The 21,307-nt window shown below is 46.3% G+C and overlaps 1 protein-coding gene across 3 annotated transcripts in view; it reads right to left on the bottom strand.

Moving 5' to 3' along the window:
- Positions 1-428: 428 nt before the first annotated feature.
- dpf3 (double PHD fingers 3) overlaps positions 429-21,307 on the bottom strand; it is a 198,121-nt gene continuing 177,242 nt past the window's right edge. The window contains exons 12-13 of one of the 3 annotated variants that reach the window (XM_063053721.1): positions 8,744-8,825; positions 429-5,141 (exon numbers count right to left, since the gene is read on the bottom strand). In XM_063053721.1, coding sequence (XP_062909791.1) covers positions 5,071-5,141; positions 8,744-8,825 — 153 coding nt within the window. In that variant the 3' untranslated portion in view covers positions 429-5,070. The remainder of the gene's footprint in view (positions 5,142-8,743; positions 8,826-21,307) is intronic. The other 2 variants (XM_063053751.1, XM_063053731.1) reach the window with 2 other exon arrangements.

Raw genomic sequence — 21,307 nt, 5'->3', positions numbered from 1 at the left:
AGGAAGCCTCTGTGTCTGTGTCTGCCCCTGGTGTACTCAGGAAGCCTCTGTGTCTGTGTCTGGTCCTGGTGTACTCAGGAAGCCTCTGTGTCTGTGTCTGCTCCTGGAGTACTCAGGAAGCCTCTGTGTCTGCCCCTGGTGTACTCAGGAAGCCTCTGTGTCTGCCCCTGGTGTACTCAGGAAGCCTCTGTGTCTGCCCCTGGTGTACTCAGGAAGCCTCTGTGTCTGTGTCTGCCCCTGGTGTACTCAGGAAGCCTCTGTGTCTGTGTCTGCCCCTGGTGTACTCAGGAAGCCTCTGTGTCTGTGTCTGCTCCTGGAGTACTCAGGAAGCCTCTGTGTCTGTGTCTGGTCCTGGTGTACTCAGGAAGCCTCTGTGTCTGTGTCTGCCCCTGGTGTACTCAGGAAGCCTCTGTGTCTGTGTCTGCCCCTGGTGTACTCAGGAAGCCTCTGTGTCTGCCCCTGGTGTACTCAGGAAGCCTCTGTGTCTGCCCCTGGTGTACTCAGGAAGCCTCTGTGTCTGTGTCTGGTCCTGGTGTACTCAGGAAGCCTCTGTGTCTGTGTCTGCCCCTGGTGTACTCAGGAAGCCTCTGTGTCTGTGTCTGCTCCTGGAGTACTCAGGAAGCCTTTCAGTTGTACTGGACATCTGATACTGCCCAACGTGGTCAGAGGAGTGATTACCACTGTCTGCGCAGTCCGGTCCTCAGTGGGAACTGGTGACTAGGGTGATGGTAAAAGTTTACAAACCTCATTCCAAGGGAGAGAGTTGCAGCTTGGACAAGAATAAATTGAAAGTGGCAACTATGTAGCACAAGATCAGTGGCAGTTATCCTCCCTTTCAAACTGCTGGTTCTGACCCCGTGTAAAGGCAGGCTGCCATGTTTGTAACCTGCACAGGAGGTGGGAGATGTCAGCCCCCCCAGTCTGCATGCCTGCTCACTCACCTTAAAAACTTACACCCTCCACCCTACACCCCCCCAGAGAAATTTAGACTTCCACACTTCAAAACTTAACTCCCAAGAAACTAGGAAATTCCATCTCATCTTTTGCCTCTCAGAACACCATCCGATCAGAATACGTGTATTCCTCAGCCATTCAGGGTTAGTATCTCATATTTCCTTGTGATTCACAAAACTTCTTTGATTAATTACGTAATGGATCATTCTAAATCAGTCCTTTCTTCTCTCTTTCCTTTCCCTCCCCAGAAAACTAAAGCAAACTCTCAAAAAATTGGCCTAAGTGTTGCAAAACCTATTGATTATCGAACAAGTGACTCTACAAATATCTTTAAGTAAATATAACTAATGGACTGAATACGATTCCACAAACACTCCCTGAACCTTTCACTCTTGTTTGTATTGTTTTTGCCAAAGGCAGAATTTTGCAGGAGGAGCAGTTAAATTCTACAAGGTGCAGTTTAACAGTATTGTTCTGTCCGTTGAGTATAAGACACAAGTTTTCTTTTACCATTACATAGCTGGATAAGTAGCATATTCAGTACTATAGAAAGTGGTAAGCAGAGCCTATGTGATACAATTTCGAGCTGAAAGTTTGCTCTACTCCACAGCAGAGGTGAATCTATAACCACCTGCCATATACCAACCATCCTTCCATCTAAAGCAGGAAGAACTCCTTTCAGCTGTGGTACTGCAGTGACTCTCTCACCTCCCAGCGTGAAATGAACTACCAACTTCTCTGGCACCCCAGCAGTGTATGGGGAGGGGGCAGTGGGGAGCATGTGATGATCTGGCCACACGATAAACGTATGATAATCATTCGAGTACACCGAGAACCCAATCACTCCAAAGGCAGTCTATTTTAAATTCCTGCTCACTAAGCTAACTTGCTGGGTAATGGAGATTCAGAAATCGGTTTACCACGTATAACAGCTCCAACCAAGATACACTTACAAGGGGGCAGCAGGCAGGAGGGACCCAGGGAACGCAGCAGACCTGATAAGCAGAGAGAAGTTTCACACTTGTATGTTCCAGGTGGGATAAGCCGAGCACCGGGTAAGGATAATGGTCAGCACGATGCTGTTACAGCTCTGGCCGCTCCTGAGTTCAGAGTTCAACTCCAGCGCCCTGTGGAACGTGTGGGTTTTCCCCGGGCGCTCGTCTGCTCCCACCGGGTAGGTCAACTGGTCATTGTAAATTGTCCTGTGATTAGGTTAGGGCTAATCAGGGCTGTGGGGTTGTTGGGCACTGTACTCTGCACTATATTGCGAAGTAAACAAGGAAATTGAATGGAACAGAATGATGCTGGGTCCATCGACTGACAACCAGTGGTTGTTTCAGCCAGTTAAGCTGCTTACGGTCAGTGCAGTTGAACATTGCCTGCAGAGGAGACAGTGTTAGGGGTCTACACACCGGTAGCTCAGGCAGAAGGTCAGCATGTCCAGCCACTTTCTTTGAGGCATTGATCCTGTAGGTCTGCCTTTAATTTCACTTGTAAAGCTCGTCGGGACATTACCCTGTATTATATGACTTTGTCTGACGTTACGTACCTGTGATGCCATACAGGTACGTCTATTGCTCAGATGCACTTGTGCACGTGACAATAAACTCAACTTTGACCATCATAGGACCTGTGAAATGATCCCAATTACTGTACACATTGAATCTGTAAATGGATACTGAGTAAGTTACACTGTCAATTTTGCCCAGTTATTAATCCCTAGAAGAGCTGTAATGACAATGATTACTGATGAATAAATGACCTGTGACCAGGTCTCCAAAGCTGCATGAAAAACATCAGGACATTGTAGCGTAGTGGTTAGCACAACGATTTACAGTACCAGTGACCCGGGTTCATTTCTTGCCACTGCCTGTAAGGAGTTTGTACATTTTCCTCTGGGTGCTCCAAATTCTTCCCACTGTCACTGGTTAATTGGACCTTGTAAATTGTCCTGTGATTAGGCTAGGATTAAAACAGGGGCATCACTGGGCAGCACGGCTCGAAGTAACGAAAGAGCCTATTCTGCACTGTATCTCAATAAATACATAAAGAGATAACGCTGGTGTCGTTGATTTGTTCAGACAGCTCATTTCCTTCTATTCAAAAGGTAAAGTGGACGTAGTGAGCTTGGCTGTGATTCTTTCTGTGGCTTCATATCCTGCCTGAAGGTCACTGGACTGGGACCCACTGCATGCAGACAAAGGAAGTGGGCCCTTTGGAGATTAGACTGCAAAGAAAGGGGGTTAGTGTTGGGAATGGCAGCTTGGATGCACGAATACAGGGAAGGAAATGCATCAAGCAGTTAAACAAAACCTCCCCTTACCTGCAAAATAAGACAATGTGAATTCTCATTGGGACTTCCTATTAAAGACAAAAGGCAATGGGGATGTTCCTGAATGAACACACCCCGGTAACAGGTGTGCATTGATATTTAACTTTGTCAACACAAGAAGAGGCCTGTGGCTGGCTGGGGAGAACCATGAAGCCTAATTGTTGGGCTAACTCCAAAATACCACGAGCTCTCGTGGGGCATATTCAGAAATAAATTAAAAACAAAACCCAGTCTGTTTTTTTTCTCTGTAGTGTCATTCACAATCTCAGTGCCCCTGGCTTGTGAACTACTGGAAGCCACAGTTGTAACTTTGAAATCTGCAGAGTAATATATAAAAGTAATAGATGTTTAGTGAGATTGGTGAAAGGCTTGATGTCAACCAGGTTAACCCACCTTCTTACTCAAAATAGTGTCACAGGGTCTTTACCCAAATAGGCCGACGGGTTTGGTGTAACATTTCACTCAAAAGATAGCACATCTCTGACAGTGCAGCATCAACATACCACAATAATTCCCAGTTCCTTAGTTACAGTGACAAGAAAGTACACTTATAGACTACCTCGAGCATCTGAACTGTAAACAGACAAGCACACACAATTTCTACACTGGTATTAGATCTGATGATTTCTATAAAATACTGATACAGATATGCTAATATTCTTGATTATTAACACCACGTATTAACCACAAAAACATTGATACTCTCACCAAAGTCTAATATAATGGAATTATCTTTCACCTTATCATAGAATATACTGGCATCTTATTTTGGAACGGAGTGAAGTGATGTTGGAATGCGACAGTGAAGTACGAGAACAGAGCCGAGCGGGTGTTTTGTGTTAGACCTTCTCTGAAGCAACTATTCTCTACAGCAGTGTCTAAATGGAAAATACAAACTGACAGACAGCTGACTAAAAAAAGTCTTGCCAACTTGTTTAGGTTGGTCATGAAGGCATGTAAAAAACCAATAATGCTGTTGAATGTAAAGCTTTCAAGTTTGAAGTTAACACTGGCCGTTTCTGTAGTGTACAACATTAAGATCAGGATTGACGACTGACTGTTCAGACTCTGACTACATTCCGTACAGCCACGTTAGCTGAGGCTCGAGTGTTTCACAGAGCTACGGAATGGGACTAGCAGTGCTCTGATTGGAAATATTACCCCAGCCCCACTCTCCCACGAGTTATCTATTATTCTTTTGTTTAATTGGACATTATAATTTCAAACAAGCTAACATTTAGTTTCACACATCAAAGTTGCCTGTACCTCTTCCTAGAGATGCTGCCTAGCCTGCTGCGTTCACCAGCAACTTTGATGTCTGTTGCTTGAATTTCCAGCATCTGCAGAATTCCTGTTGTTAACATTTAGTTGACTGTTTTTTTTCATCAAATCTGGTAAATGCACAACCTTCGGGTAAATAGGAACTCAGGATATTTCAGTAACTAATTAGGAAATTTAAAGGCAATTTCAGTTATTAATGACGGGAATCTTTGTGTAATTTTGCAAAGTGAACTGAGTGGTTAAAGGCAATTGAACTGTCAACTACAGCCAACTCCAACAGTGAGGATTCTAATGACACTGCTACAACACTGTCATACACAGGGAGGTGACAATGATCAAACTTGGGATGACTGCGATACTGAACTACAGGCTAAACGTAGTAATACTTTGCTTTATCTTCACACTTTGTAAAAGGTTCATATTTTAGCCTGAATGTGCAAATACTGACCACGGGCATCTACATTAAACTGATTTAAAAAAATATAAAACTTGAAGACACTGAACTAGGGTTTGCTGACACAAGCAGAAGCCTTTTCCTTCAGTTGCTCCAGGCACAAGTGGCAACTCCAGCTTCCTGTAGGTGAGAAAGAACATAATATTTACAAATTCCCAGCACGTCTTCATAAGTACTGACTATTCAGCAATTCTTCTAATCGTTGCAGGTCATACATTTCCTCCTTCAACCCATCCCATTTTGCATATCGCTGTGTTTTTTCCCCAGCAAACCGATACTTATGGATTGTCCCTAACCTCACTGAAAATGATTTATCAGGCTTTTCAGATAAGAGGCAACCAAGCCAGTGAATGTTTCTGAAAGCATGCGAGGCATCACGTATGTAGGTAGGAGGGGAGTGGACGAGGGGTTGGGCACATTGATAAGGTAGAGTCGAGGTAAATTCAGTGGGACAAGAGCAGGCAGAAACAATAGATTAACTCACAGAGCTCTGGAAGAACTCAGTTGTCAACAACCCGAGCTTGTTCCCGAGCTTGTTACTTTCCCCCTTTCCCACCCCTTAAGAGTGGCTCCATTGTCCTGTGCTTTCACTGTTGGTTTCACTGATGGTTGGCCGTCAGACAGGACGGCCCCAGTCTGGAGAGGGTGTGGGGGGTAAGAGGGAGCTACATATGTTGGCTGCAGCTTGAACAGGGATTGTGGAAAGTGAGATATAGAGCTGGGTGTGGACAGCTTCTGTCCCGTAGTTATATCATCCTTATATGACAAAGATGAACTTTTGATCGACTTCATTGTGGTCTTTGCACGTTGTCTGCCTGCACTGCACTGGTACAGAAGCTATTTCAGCGCCAGCGATTATCACTGGAGGTTCAATTCTCACCACTGTCTTTAAGGAGTTTCTACGCTCCTCCCAGGAGCACGTGGGTTTCCTCCGGGTGCTCCGGTTTCCTCCCACAGTCCAAAGACTTACAGTTAGAGTTAGTGAATCCAGGCATGCTATGTCAACCCCAGAAACAGAGCGTCACTTGTCAGCTGCTCAACTCAATCCTCACTGAGTTCATCCGACGCAAACGATGCATTTCACTGAATGTTTCCAGGTTTCAATGTACATGTGGCAAATAAAGCTATTCTTTATATTCATAGTTATATTCTGCATTCATTTACCCTTTTTACTATCTTTAAGTACTTAAGCATGGCTTGATCTGCCTGGATGGTATACAACCAAATGTTTTTCACTGTATCTTGGTAGACATCCCAACAGTAAACCAATCTTCAGTCATCTTCAATGGGAGTGCGAGGAGAGAGCCACACTGTAATCAACCACAAACTAAATGCACTGTGGCAGTGGGATTCGTAGCCATGGTTGGGGAGCTGGCAGCCTGCCTGTTGAGTTGAATGTGTGGGGGTGGTGCAGACCGGTGCTGTCTCTGTGCTGGGAGCCCAACACACCACTCAACAGTGTGGCAAGGCTGTGCAGTGGGTCAGAGTGTAGATATTTCCAAGTTCCTTTACAAAGTAGGTTGACATTCAGCTCACTGAGTCTACATTGGCATTTCTCCCTTAACTTTTCCTGTTAGCTATTCTTCCCATGTTCCCACCAACTCCCCCCAGTTTCCACCGCTCGCCTACACGCCAGGGGCAATTTATAGTGACCAATTAACCTGCCGTTCCGCATCTTTGGGATGAGGAAACGGGGTACCCAGTTGAGGGGGTGGGGTGGACCCACACAGTCAGAGGGAGAACATGCAAACCCCACACAGACAGCACCCGAGGTCAGGATCGAACCTGGGACTCTGGCACTGTGAGGCAGTGACTGTACCGACTCCAAGATTACTGACCTCGTGAGGTCATTCAGCGTGGTCCGTGCTTTTGATCCGCGACTGCCTGCATTGACCAACATCTCAACTCTTCCCGCTGCCACCGACCAATGAATTCGGAGCAGAAGGCCACTCGTTCCTTTGACTCTGCCTCGCCACTCAATGAGACTGGGGCTGATCTGACTGCAGCCTCCTCCCTTCCACTGTGGTGAGGAGCCAGGCAGTGATGGGATCAGATCCCCCACCGCAGTAAAGGTCAATGGTGCAGCCTGTCCTGCCTTACAGCTGCTGGCCTTCTGTGCCCGCTGTCCAGGAGTGCCAATGAAGCTCTTTCACCTCGCCTGAGAGGGCTCTAACTAGGAGCACAACACCCTTAGCTGTCCATCTGTCCACCTGACCAACAATAGTCTGTGGAAAGTTAACCAAGGCAACAGTCCCTTTGGTCCATTGATTCCATGTCAACCATTGCCCACTTAAACTAATCCCACGCTAATCCCATTCTTCCTGCATCCCCATCAATTCCCCTTAAACTAATCCCATCCTCCCTGCATCCCCATCAATTCCCCTTAAACTAATCCCACACTAATCCTGTTCTCCCAGCATCCCCATCAATTCCATTTAAACTAATCCTACACTAATCCCATTCTCCCTGCATCCCCATCAATTCCCCTTAAACTAATCCCATTCTCCCTGCATCCCCATCAATTCCCCTTAAACTAATCCCATTCTCCCTGCATCCCCATCAATTCCCCTTAAACTAATCCCGTTCTCCCAGCATCCCCATCAATTCCATTTAAACTAATCCTACACTAATCCCATTCTCCCTGCATCCCCATCAATTCCCCTTAAACTAATCCCGTCCTCCCTGCATCCCCATCAATTCCCCTTAAACTAATCCCGTCCTCCCTGCATCCCCATCAATTCCCCTTAAACTAATCCCACACTAATCCCGTTCTCCCAGCATCCCCATCAATTCCATTTAAACTAATCCTACACTAATCCCGTTCTCCCTGCATCTCCATCAATTCCCCTTAAACTAATCCCACACTAATTCCGTTCTCCCTGCATCCCCATCAATTCCATTTAAACTAATCCCACACTAATTCTGTTCTCCCTGCATCCTCATCAATTCCATTTAAACTAATCCCACACTAATTCCATTCTCCCTGCATCCCCATCAATTCCACACTAATCCCATTCTCCCTGCATACCCATCAATTCCACACTAATCCCATTCTCCCTGCATCTCCATCACTTCCACTTAAACTAATCCCACACTAATCCTGTTCTCCCAGCATCCCCATTAATTCCACTTAAACTAATCCCATTCTCCCTGCATCCCCATCAATTCCACTTTATTCTTCCACTCACCGACACAACTTCACAGCAGCCAATTACAACCCCGCATGCCTTTTGGCCGTGCGGAATCCAGGGCATTTGGTTAAAACACAGAGGGTCATAGAGGGATGGTGTAAACTCCACACGGACAATGTCAGAGGTCAGGTCAGGACTGACCCTGTGAACTGCGGCTCTACTAGCTGTTCAGCCCCTTACAGTCCCTCGAGTTTCCCCTCTCCTTGTAGCAGTCCTTTGCTTAGCTGAGCTATGACAACTGAGTGCAGTAGTTGTTGAAATATGCATCAGGAGATTGTAACCCACCTCAAGCAGGAAGAGTGAGCCCACCATTGCCACAATAAGACTCTAATTCTTAAGACTACCATGCTCGACTGTGAAGATGTGCACATTGCACAGGGTGCACACCGACGGTTCACAGGAGCTCTTTCACGTGCATTAGTAAAATCCATCCAGACTGGGGTCACAAAGTTGAACCAAAACAAAAATGAAGGGTTGACAGCAAGTTCCTGGGGATTCAGAAAACAGCACATCTGCTAGTGAATACTGTACCTTCAGGAGGGTGCATCATTGGTGGGTTTAAACAGTACATATGGTAACCCCGGTCACAGTCATCACAAAACAACAACTGGTCCTAGAAAATAAAGAGAATTCCATTTACAAAAGCACCAAGATATCACCAAGGAGCTTGTGTACATCTTCAAAGTAAAACTGTCTTCAACAAATCAACACAATATACTATTTAGCAAGCCAGTTGTTCAAACTACGGTTAGTGTAGTGCAGCACCCTCAAAATACAATAACCTATTGACCTGTGGTCGAGCCTCCGCAGCCCCCTGTAGAAAGCCGCAATGATTTACCACCTTCTGGGTGAAGGCATTTCTTTGAACCTCAGTCCTGAATGTCCAACCCCTTATCCTGATTCTAGACTCCCCAGCCAGGGGAACATGATCCCTGCATCCACCTGGCCTTGTGAGAATGTTTTATCTGTCAGTGGGATCTGCTGACCTGGAGTGTTGTCTGTGTGGAGTTTGGACGTCCTCTCTGTGATTGTGCTGGGTGCTCCATTTTCCTCCCACATCCTAGGGACACGTGGGCTGGTGGGTGAACTGGCCACTCTTGGTTGTCCCAGGGTGGAGGTGACTGCTAGAATCCAGGGGCAGAGGAAGAGAGCTGGCGGGGATGTGAGGAGGATGGTTTACAGGGAAGTAAATGGGAGAATGAGAGAGACTGATGGGATTGGTCTGACAGCTGGTGTACTGGCTGGATAGACCCCTTCATTGTATCAAGGTAATATACAGTACTGTGCAAAAGTCTTAGGTACAGGTCATAAAACTGTAAAGTGAAGATGCTTTCAAAAATAATGAAATGTAAAGTTTCTATATATCAAAAAAATACTATAAAGAGCAATAAACAGTAAAAAATTCTAAATCAAGTCAATATTTGGTGTGACTACCATTTGCCTTTAAAACTGCATCAATTCTCTTGGATACACTGTCATTCAGTTTTATCAGAAAATCAGCTGGTAGGTTGGTCTGAGCATTTTGGAGAATTTGCCACAGTTCATCTGCAGACTTTGGCCGTCTTGCCTGCCTCTGTCTCTCCAGGTGATCCCAGACAGTGTCAATGATGTTGAGATCAGGGCTCTGTGGAGGCCAAACCGTTTGAAACTACATAAAAAATCTAGGGTGCCAAAGATTTATTCACAGGACAGTAGGTAGCCCATTTAGGATTAAAATTAGAAGGGAATCTTTACTCAGGGGACCGTGATAACTACATTGAAAAGACAGTAGATATCTGAATATTAAGGGAATTAAAGGGGATAGGGCAGAACATTGAACTAGGAGAGAAGTATTGTTGCAATTATGGTTGAGACCTTGCCGAATGGCCTATTTCTGACTTGTTCCTTCATCATTCGGTCCCTAACACTGACACTTGCCAGTCTTGTAGCATCTACAAAAGCAAATGAACATTTTTCCACACTATATTCTGCTCTCCCTCTCCCCCTCTCCCCCCAATGTGCAAGACAGGTATATTCCAAAAAAGAAGAAATTTTCGAGTGGAAAAAGGATGCAACCGTGGTTGACAAGAGAAGTCAAAGCCAAAGTTAAAGCAAAAGAGAGGGCATACAAGGAAGCAAAAATTAGTGGGAAGACAGAGGATTGGGAAGTTTTTAAAACCTTACAAAAGAAAACCAAGAAGGTCATTAAGAGAGAAAAGATTAACTATGAAAGGAAGCTAGCAAATTATATCAAACAGGATACTAAAAGCTTTTTCAAGTATATAAAGAGTAAAAGACAGGTGAGAATAGATATAGGACCGATAGAATATGATGCTGGAGAAATTGTAATGGGAGATAAGGAGATGGCAGAGGAACTGAACGAGTATTTTGCATCAGTCTTCACTGAGGAAGACATCAGCAGTATACCGGACACTCAAGGGTGGCAGGGAAGAGAAGTGTGCGCAGTCACAATTACAACAGAGAAAGTACTCAGGAAGCTGAATAGGCTAAAGGTAGATAAATCTCCTCGACCAGATGGAATGCACCCTCGTGTTCTGAAGGAAGTAGCTGTGGAGATTGCGGAGGCATTAGCGATGATCTTTCAAAAGTCGATAGATTCTGGCATGGTTCCGGAAGACTGGAAGATTGCAAATGTCACTCCGCTATTTAAGAAGGGGGCAAGGAAGCAAAAAGGAAATTATAGACCTGTTAGCTTGACATCGGTGGTTGGGAAGTTGTTGGAGTCGATTGTCAAGGATGAGATTACAGAGTACCTGGAGGCATATGACAAGATAGGCAGAACTCAGCATGGATTCCTTAAAGGAAAATCCTGCCTGACAAACCTATTACAATTTTTTGAGGAAATTACCAGTAGGCTAGACAAGGGAGATGTAGTGGATGTTGTATATTTGGATTTTCAGAAGGCCTTTAACAAGGTGCCACACATGAGGCTACTTAACAAGATAAGAGCCCATGGAATTACAGGAAAGTTACATACGTGGATAGAGTGTTGGCTGATTGTCAGGTAACAGAGAGTGGGAATAAAGGGATCCTATTCTGGTTGGCTGCTGGTTACCAGTAATGTTCCACAGGGGTCCATGTTGGGGCCACTTCTTTTTACATTGTACATCAACGATTTGGATTATGGAATAGATGGCTTTGTGGCTAAGTTTGCTGACGATACGAAGATAGGTGGAGGGGCCGGTAGTGCTGAGGAAATGGAGAGTCTGCAGAGAGACTTGGATAGATTGGAAGAATGGGCAGAGAAGTGGCAAATGAAGTACAATGTTGGAAAGTGTATGGTTATGCACTTTGGCAGAAAAAATAAACGGGCAGACTATTATTTAAATGGGGAAAGAATTCAAAGTTCTGAGATGCAACGGGACTTGGGAGTACTCGTACAGGATACCCTTAAAGTTAACCTCCAGGTTGAGTCAGTAGTGAAGAAGGCGAATGCAATGTTGACATTCATTTCAAGAGGAATAGAGTATAGGAGCAGGGATGTGATGTTGAGGCTCTATAAGGCACTGGTGAGACCTCACTTGGAGTACTGTGGGCAGTTTTGGTCTCCTTATTTAAGAAAGGATGTGCTGACGTTGGAGAGGGTACAGAGAAGATTCACTAGAATGATTCTGGGAATGAGAGGGTTAACATATGAGGAACATTTGTCCGCTGTTGGACTGTATTCCTTGGAGTTTAGAAGAATGAGGGGAGACCTCATAGAAACATTTCGAATGTTAAAAGGCATGGACAGAGTGGATGTGGCAAAGTTGTTTCCCATGATGGGGGAGTCCAGCACAAGAGGGCATGACTTAAGGATTGAAGGATGCCCTTTCAGAACAGAAATGCGAAGAAATTTTTTTAGTCAGAGGGTGGTGAATCTATGGAATTTGTTGCCATGGGCAGCAGTGGAGGCCAAGTCATTGGGTGTATTTAAGGCAGAGATTGATAGGTATCTGAGTAGCCAGGGCATCAAAGGTTATGGTGAGAAGGTGGGGGAGTGGGACTAAATAGGAGAATGGATCAGCTCGTGATAAAATGGCGGAGCAGACTCGATGGGCCAAATGGCCTACTTCTGCTCCTTTGTCTTATGGTCTTATGGTCAATTCACCCCTCGTGTACAGATCTCTCTGCAACTTCTCACAGCTCATACTGCCTCTAATTATTGCACCATCAACAGGCTTAGATATTATACATTTGGCAGTCTTTGATACAGATTATGGAAGTCAGCACCAGTCCCAACAGAACCCATGGGTTACAGCAGGACATTATCAGACCTGTGCAGGATCTATACTACAGCACTTCACAGTTCTCCACAGACATCAGGCAAGACCTCCCAAAAAATGAAACTCTCACAATCATCACAATCATCTGGTATACACCTTGGCTGCTCAGGCAAACAACAAGCACAGGATTAAAAATCCAGACAACCTATCTAAGTGTACAGGGCAGTGAGCTTATGAATAACTGGGACTGAAAACATCAGATGTTATTGCCTCAGGGCTGAAGCAAGTTGGCAGTTAGACATGAAACTATTCCATAGTCTTCTGTGTCACAAGAACAGGAAGATCATGAAACTTCAGACATTGCCAACCTAAAAGTAGAGAAGGCTGAAGAGAGTGTGGAGAGAAAAACAGAACAGAAGTGTTGGGGTGCTGATCATTCACCAGAAGTGGGAAGCATGTTTTAAGCAGCTGAGACACAGGAGGTGGAGAGACCAGAGAGAGAACAGCCTGTGACTGGAAGGAGACTGAGACAGGCTGGGGACACAAGTGCTGACTGAGAGCGTGAAGGCTGGTTAGCTGCAGAGCCACTGGATATAAGAAGACAATGAAGGAGAATAGACAAGAGGGAGGAAGACAGTGCTGGAGCAGTGGACACAGATCGGAGCAGTTGCTGGATTCCAGCTGAATGCTAGAAATACCCAGCACCTATACATAATGCAGTTGGCAGACCTTTCATTACTACTAGCCAACTCTAACGCAAGCAAGGCTAAGGTGTTGGATTCTGAGGGTGGCAGGGTGCCTGGTTGTAAGAGTGACTCTGAACTCCCATTTGTCAGTCACTTTGACTCTGATCTCTGACTCCTGCACTGTTCATAGTCATAGTCATAGTCATACTTTATTGATCCCGGGGGAAATTGGTTCCAACAAAGGTCAACAACAACACCTAGTCGGCCTACAGCCCCAAGGATTCAGCACCAAATTCAACAAAACCAAACCCAGCTCTAAACTCTTGGCCTGCTGGGCAGCTGTCCCAGCATCGTTTACCTGCAGAGTACGTTCTCTATAGCTGCTACTCTACTCTCTATTCTACCTCTGTTACTAGCTCGATGCACTGTGTAATGAATCGTATGAACAGTACACAAGAACAAGATTTTTATGCCATGGACCCTTGTTATTAACTGAGAGGTCCGTGGACTCCAGGTTAGGGACCCCAGCACTAAACGAAGTGATTGCAAGACTGATGACACTGGCTACCATCGCTCCATATTAGCTGCAGCTTGAGAAGCCCCTCAGCTCCAGCAGGAGGAACAGGTCACACTCCCCCAGCCCCACCTGTGGCGAGATCAGTGGGATTGTCCACCACTGTGGATCGCACAGGTTCGGAGTGGAGGAAGGCACACTCGCCCAGGAGGGGACCCTGAGGGTGAAGTGCCCGTGCTCTAGGACATGGACAAGGACGAAAACCAATGGTATCTGACTCAGAGGCGAGAGGTGGAGCAAACTGATCAGAAGGGTCATAATTTCCCCATGGCTCTGCACGTGTGAGAACTTCCCATCCCCCTGCACCCTCTCCAGTACAATCACAGCTTCCCAGGCAGGTGGTGATCAGAAATGGATGCAGTTCTCAGACAATGGCTTAATCAGTGCCTCCAGTTCCAGTATAACTTCATAGCTTCGGTTTTCCTTTGGACTTCCAGCTCCTGCAGTTTCTTTGTTTTTTCAATAGAACAGCAACATTTAGAAGGCATTTGGACAGGAGCATTGAGGGATATTGGCAAATGGGACCAGTTTGATCAGCATGGACAAGTTTCTGTGCTGTATGGCATAGGAGGTCATTTGGATCGCTGAGTCCTACTGGCTCAGAGTAATCTGATCTCCACACTAATTTTCCATGGCCTGTTCTTCCCACAATCCCCCCAATTTTCCTCAGATTCTACCACTACCTACACATCTTCCAACCTTCACATTCTGGGGATCTGGGAGGCAACCAGAGCACGGAGCAGAAACCCTCACAATCGCAGCAGGAGCAAGCAAACTGCCCACCAAGTCAGGATTGATGCCAGGCCTCTGGAGCTGTGCAGCAGTGCCTTTACCTGCTCTGCTACTGTGCTGGCCTTTGGCAAATGAAGGCAATTGCTCCATCTACCAGATTGATCCAGTCTGCCACCCGAAGGATGTGGGAAGAAGTACACCAACCTTCTTTCAATTTCTTAGCTCTCCTTAAAGCACATCTCCACACGTTGTTCCACACGCTCCTCTGGATTAAATTCCATCTTCCATCTACACCTGCCTGTAGTCCATAAACCTTTCACTTCCACTGTCAGCTACATGGCAATTAACATCTATTTTAATCATTTACCCCCAAATTCAAGTTCAAGTTTATTGTCATTCAACTGTATGCACGTACACCTCCAAGGTGCACAATACAGTACATACAACTCACACATAACACATACATTTGGTCTAACTCATTAATATTCACCATCAAACCCGCAGGACCGGGTACCAAACCACACTTTAAATTCCACTTTCCATTTTCAGCCTGCCTGCAGCCTTTAAAAGATTCCTCCCCACTGTCAGCTACACCGGATCTTCCATCAATTCTATGAACACTGCAATCATTCCCCCTGCATTTGGTCTAAATCATTAACATTCATCATCAATCCAACAGACCAGATACTGAACCCTGTGAGACCTCACCGGTCATAAAAACACCCAGCACCCATCACTCTACTCCTGCCACCAAAACAGCTTTGGGTCCAACGTGTCACCCCATCTCCTACCCCCGGGATCCCCTACCAGTTTACCTTTTTGATCTGACGTGCAGGGCTTTGGGAAAACCCACAGACTGCAGCAAACACTGCCTCACTAAACTCCCTGAGGCGGTAACAAGGTCATCCCATCGGTCTGATAAACAAATCTGTTGTTGTTGAGTAACCTGTACCTCTCAGGTTAACCTGTAACCTGTACAGTGAAGGTTCACACTGTCCCTCTGAGCAGAGACCAAGTACTGACCCAACACAGGAGTGTACTTGCATTGATATCCCCTCCTCCCACAACACCAGCCCTGCTCCTGTCCTCTGACTCCACTCCTGCAGCCGTTGCCTCTGTAATTTCCCTCGTGTGCTTCTTTTAACATCCTGAGATATATTTTATCCAGGCCTGGCAATTTATCCATTTTTGAATATACCAGCTCCCTGCTGCCTTCCTCATTCAGTACTATACACACAACCTCCCTTAACCACAACACAACATCGTCCCTTCTACTGAGAAGATAACTGATAGTTATTATTAAAACCTTAAGCACACTCTCCCCCTCCACATACACAAGTGACTTCTCTGGACCCTAATGACCCCAGTTGTTTCCCTTAGTTTGCTCTTTACCTTCCTATTTTCTTCAATGTCAGAAGCCAGTATGTTTTTGCATCTTCACCTTCCTTTCCGAATTTCTCCTTCTAAGCTGTCCACACTGTAGCAAGTTTATGGTGCCTGATGTGAGCTTGATTGTTGTGACAGGCTATCCTCATCATCAGAGGCTCTATACTTGTCAGTCCCTCTCTTTATTTTTAACCCTGAACATCCTGAATCTGCATCTGAGACACCTCCCCTTGCTCTGTGACTGACCACCATGCTGCTGGTTCCTATCCGCTTTCCCTCACACTCCTCAGGCTTGTAATGTTGATCCACCCAAACTAGGAGTCTTTGTCACAGAAACATGGAACTGTATGAGCTCCTTCAGCCAACCCTGACCCTGCCTTCCTACGCTGATGCTATTTACCTACCTGAGGCCTGTATCCCTCCATACTTATCCTGTCCGGGGATCTTGTATCTTCCTCTAGCATCTTTCTCCAGGTAAGTACCTCCATCTGTGTGGAACAGTTAGCGCTCAGATGTCCACTAAATTTCTCCCTTCTTGCTCAAACCTGCACTCTCTAATTCTAAATTATAAAGCTTGAAGACCACAACACATATGGTCTTGTGTCCATTCGGTCCATCGAGTCTGCTCTAGTATTCCACCACAGCCCTCTCAACTGCATTCTCCTGCCTTCTCCCTGTAATCTTTGACACCCTGACTAATTAATAACCTATCAGCCCCCACTTTAAATATCAAAGTTCATGTACTAGCAGACTAACATACATCACCATTTACAACCCTGAGATTCATTTTCTGGCAGTAACTAAAACCACATCTTACAGGACGGACAAACAAGCAATATCCAAACAACAGACTGTGCAAATGCAAAAGATAAACAAATAAGAAAATAAACAAGCTATAATCATCGAGAATATGAGATGAAGAGTCCTTGAAAGTGAATCCATAGGTTGTGAAAAACAGTTCAGTGATGGGACAGGTGAAATTGAGTGAAGCTTTCCCCACTGAACCAAGAGCCAGAGGGGGTAATAACTATTCCTGAACCTGGGTTTGTGGGTCCTGAGGCCAGAGGGTGCAATAACTGTTCCTGAAGCTGGGGGTGTGGGTCCTGAGACCAGAGGGGGTAATAACTGTTCCTGAACCTGGGGGTGTGGGTCCTGAGACCAGAGGGGGTAATAACTGTTCCTGAACCTGGGGGTGTGGGTCCTGAGACCAGAGGGGGTAATAACTTCCTGAACCTGGGTTTGTGGGTCCTGAGACCAGAGGGAGAAATAACTTCCTGAAACTGGGGGTGTGGGTCCTGAGGCCAGAGGGGGCAATAACTGTTCCTGAACCTGGGTTTGTGCATCCTGAGGCCAGAGGGGGCAATAACTGTTCCTGAAAATGGAGGTGTGGGTCCTGAGACCAGAGGGGGTAATAACTGTTCCTGAACCTGGGGGTGTGGGTCCTGAGACCAGAGGGGGTAATAACTGTTCCTGAACCTGGGGGTGTGGGTCCTGAGACCAGAGGGGGTAATAACTGTTCCTGAACCTGGGGGTGTGGGTCCTGAGACCAGAGGGGGTAATAACTTCCTGAACCTGGGTTTGTGGGTCCTGAGACCAGAGGGAGAAATAACTTCCTGAACCTGGGTTTGTGGGTCCTGAGGCCAGAGGGGGTAATAACTGTTCCTGAAACTGGGGGTGTGGGTCCTGAGGCCAGAGGGGGTAATTACTGTTCTTGAACCTGGGTTTGTGGGTCCTGAGACCAGAGGGAGAAATAACTTCCTGAAACTGGGGGTGTGGGTCCTGAGGCCAGAGGGGGCAATAACTGTTCCTGAACCTGGGTTTGTGCGTCCTGAGGCCAGAGGGGGCAATAACTGTTCCTGAAAATGGAGGTGTGGGTCCTGAGACCAGAGGGGGTAATAACTGTTCCTGAACCTGGGGGTGTGGGTCCTGAGACCAGAGGGGGTAATAACTGTTCCTGAACCTGGGGGTGTGGGTCCTGAGACCAGAGGGGGTAATAACTGTTCCTGAACCTGGGGGTGTGGGTCCTGAGACCAGAGGGGGTAATAACTTCCTGAACCTGGGTTTGTGGGTCCTGAGACCAGAGGGAGAAATAACTTCCTGAACCTGGGTTTGTGGGTCCTGAGGCCAGAGGGGGTAATAACTGTTCCTGAAACTGGGGGTGTGGGTCCTGAGGCCAGAGGGGGTGATAACTGTTCCTGAACCTGGGGGTGTGGGTCCTGAGGCCAGAGGGGGTAATAACTGTTCTTGAACCTGGGGGTGAGGGTCCTGAGGCCAGAGGGGGCAATAACTGTTCCTGAATCTTGTGCTGTGAGTCCTGAGGCCAGAGGGGGTAATAACTGTTCTTGAACCTGGGGCCGTGAGTCCTGAGGCCAGAGGGGGTAATAACTGTTCTTGAACCTGGGTTTGTGGGTCCTGAGACCAGAGGGGGTAATAACTTCCTGAACCTGGGTTTGTGGGTCCTGAGACCAGAGGGAGAAATAACTTCCTGAACCTGGGTTTGTGGGTCCTGAGGCCAGAGGGGGTAATAACTGTTCCTGAAACTGGGGGTGTGGGTCCTGAGGCCAGAGGGGGTGATAACTGTTCCTGAACCTGGGGGTGTGGGTCCTGAGGCCAGAGGGGCTAATAACTGTTCTTGAACCTGGGGGTGAGGGTCCTGAGGCCAGAGGGGGCAATAACTGTTCCTGAATCTTGTGCTGTGAGTCCTGAGGCCAGAGGGGGTAATAACTGTTCTTGAACCTGGGGCCGTGAGTCCTGAGGCCAGAGGGGGTAATAACTGTTCTTGAACCTGGGTTTGTGGGTCCTGAGCCTATAGGTGGTAATAACTGTTCCTGAACCTGGGTTTGTGGGTCCTGAGACCAGAGGGGGTAATAACTGTTCCTGAAATGGGGGTGTGGGTCCTGAGACCAGAGGGGGTAATAACTGTTCCTGAAACTGGGGGTGTGGGTCCTGTGACCAAAGGGGGTAATAACTGTTCCTGAACCTGGGTTTGTGGGTCCTGAGGCCAGAGGGGGCAATAACTGTTCCTGAACCTGGGGGTGTGGGTCCTGAGACCAGAGGGGGTAATAACTTCCTGAACCTGGGTTTGTGGGTCCTGAGACCAGAGGGGGTAATAACTGTTCCTGAACCTGGGGGTGTGGGTCCTGAGGCCAGAGGGGGCAATAACTGTTACTGAACCTGGGGGTGTGGGTCCTGAGGCCAGAGGGGGCAATAACTGTTCCTGAACCTGGGGCCGTGCGTCCTGAGGCCAGAGGGGCAATAACTGTTCCTGAACCTGGGGGTGTGGGTCCTGAGACCAGAGGGGGCAATAACTGTTCCTGAACCTGGGGCCATGAGTCCTGAGGCCAGAGGGGGTAATAACCGTTCCTGAACCTGGGGGTGTGGGTCCTGAGGCGGGAGGGGACAATAACTGTTCCTGAACCTGTGGCTCTGGGTCCTGACGGCTTCTGTACCTCCTTCCTGATGACAGCAATGAGAAAAGCATGGCTGGGTGGTGGGGGTCCTTAATGATGGATATAATCAATGACTTGGCATCCACAGATGTCTATGGCAATAAATTCCACAGGTTTACTTTCCCCTGGGTAAAGAAACCCCTCCTCATTTCTGCTCTAAAGGGACGCTCCTCTATTCTGAGGCTGATACTCTGGTCCTAGACCCACCCACTACATGAAATATCCTTTCCACATCCACTCTATCTAGGCCTTTCAATATTCAATACATTTCAATGAGATCTCCCCTCATTCTTCTAAACTCCAGTGGATACAGGCACAGAGCCATCAAAGCTCCTCACACATTAACCTTTCATTCCTGGAATGAATGTCATGAACTTCCTCTGGACCCTCACTAATGCCAGCACATCATATCTTAAATATCAGGTCCAAAACTGCTCACAATACTCCAAGAGAGGTCTGAGCAATACCTTATAAAGCTTCAACCTTACATCCCTGCCCTTTTATTCAGTCCTCCAAAAACAAGTGCTCATATTGCATTTGCCTTCCTCACTACCAGCTCAATTTGCAAGTTAACCTTTAGGGAATCCTGCACAAGGACTCCTAAGTTCCCTTGCACCTCTGAATTCTCTCCCCATTTAGAAAGTAGTCTATGCCTTTATTCTTTCTACCAAACTGCATGACCATACACCTCCCTATACTATATTCTTCTGCCCATTCTCCCAATCTGTCTGTCTTTCTGCAGACTCCCTGCTTCCTCAGCACTACCTGCCCCTCCACCAATTTCTGTATTGTTTGCAAACTCGGCCAAAAAGCCACCAATTCTATCATCCTAGTCACTGACATATAACGTAAAAAGAATTGGTTTCAACACAGATTCCTGCGGAACACCACTAGTCACCAGCAGCCAACCAGAAAAGGCTCCCTTTATTCCCACTCTTTCCCTCCAGCTAATCAGCCAATGCTCTATCCATGCTAGTATCTTTCCTGTAATACCATGGGCTCTTATCTTGTTAAGCAGCCTCATGTGTGGTATCTTGTCAAAGGCCTTCTGAAAATCCAAGTAAACAATATCGACTGACTCTCCTTCATCTATACTGCTTGTTATTTCCTCAAAGAATTCCAACAGATTTGTCAGGCAATATTTTCCCTTAAGGAAACTATGCTAACTTTGGCCTATTTTATCAAGCGCTTCCCAGTACCCTAAAACCTCATCCTTAATAATGGACTCCAACAGCTTCCCAAGAACTGAAGTCAAGCTAATAGCCGATAATTACATTTTTTCTGCCTCACTCCCTTCTTAAAGAGTAGAGTGAAATTTGCAATTTTCCAGTCTTCTGGAACCATTCCAGAATCTAGTGATTCTTGAAAGATCTCTACAAGTGCCTCCACAATCTCTTCAGCTTCCTCCTCCAGAACCCCGGGGTGTAGTCCACTTGATCCAGGTGACGTATCTACCTTCAGTCCTTTCAGCTTCATAAGCACCTTCTCCTTAGTAATAGCATTTACACTCAGTCCTACCCCTGGCACTCTCGGACTGCTGACATACTGCTAGTGTTTTCCACAGTGAAGATTTATTAAATTCATCTGCCATTTCTTCGTTCCCTTATTACTCCCTCTCCAGTGTCATTATCCAGCAATCCCATATCGACTCTCACCTGTTTTACTCTTTTATATATCTGAAAACACTTTTGATATTCTCTTTGACATTATTTATCAGCTTATTTCATCTTTTCGCTCCTTATGGCTTTTTTAGTTGCCTTTTTTTGGTTTTTAAAAACTTCCCAATCCTCTAACTTCACACTAAATCTTTGGCCAGCTCCCCTCTCATGCCTTTGTAATTCCCTTTACTTGGAAGTAAATTCTATTTTATTTATCTGTGTATACATCTCCATAAGTTGTCCCTCGGGCTCCTATGTTCCAAAGAGAATAAACCCAGCCTATCTAATCTCTCCTTTCCAAACAACAACCTGATAAATCTCTTCCACACTCTCTCTCTATTGTTATCACATCCTTCCTGAAGTGTGGTGGCCAGAACTATACACACTGCTCAAAATGTGGTCTAG

This window comes from Mobula hypostoma, chromosome 1 (genome assembly GCF_963921235.1).
Source record: "Mobula hypostoma chromosome 1, sMobHyp1.1, whole genome shotgun sequence".
NCBI classification, from domain to species: Eukaryota; Metazoa; Chordata; class Chondrichthyes; order Myliobatiformes; family Myliobatidae; genus Mobula; species Mobula hypostoma.
This window is presented reverse-complemented; position numbering and strand designations above follow the sequence as displayed.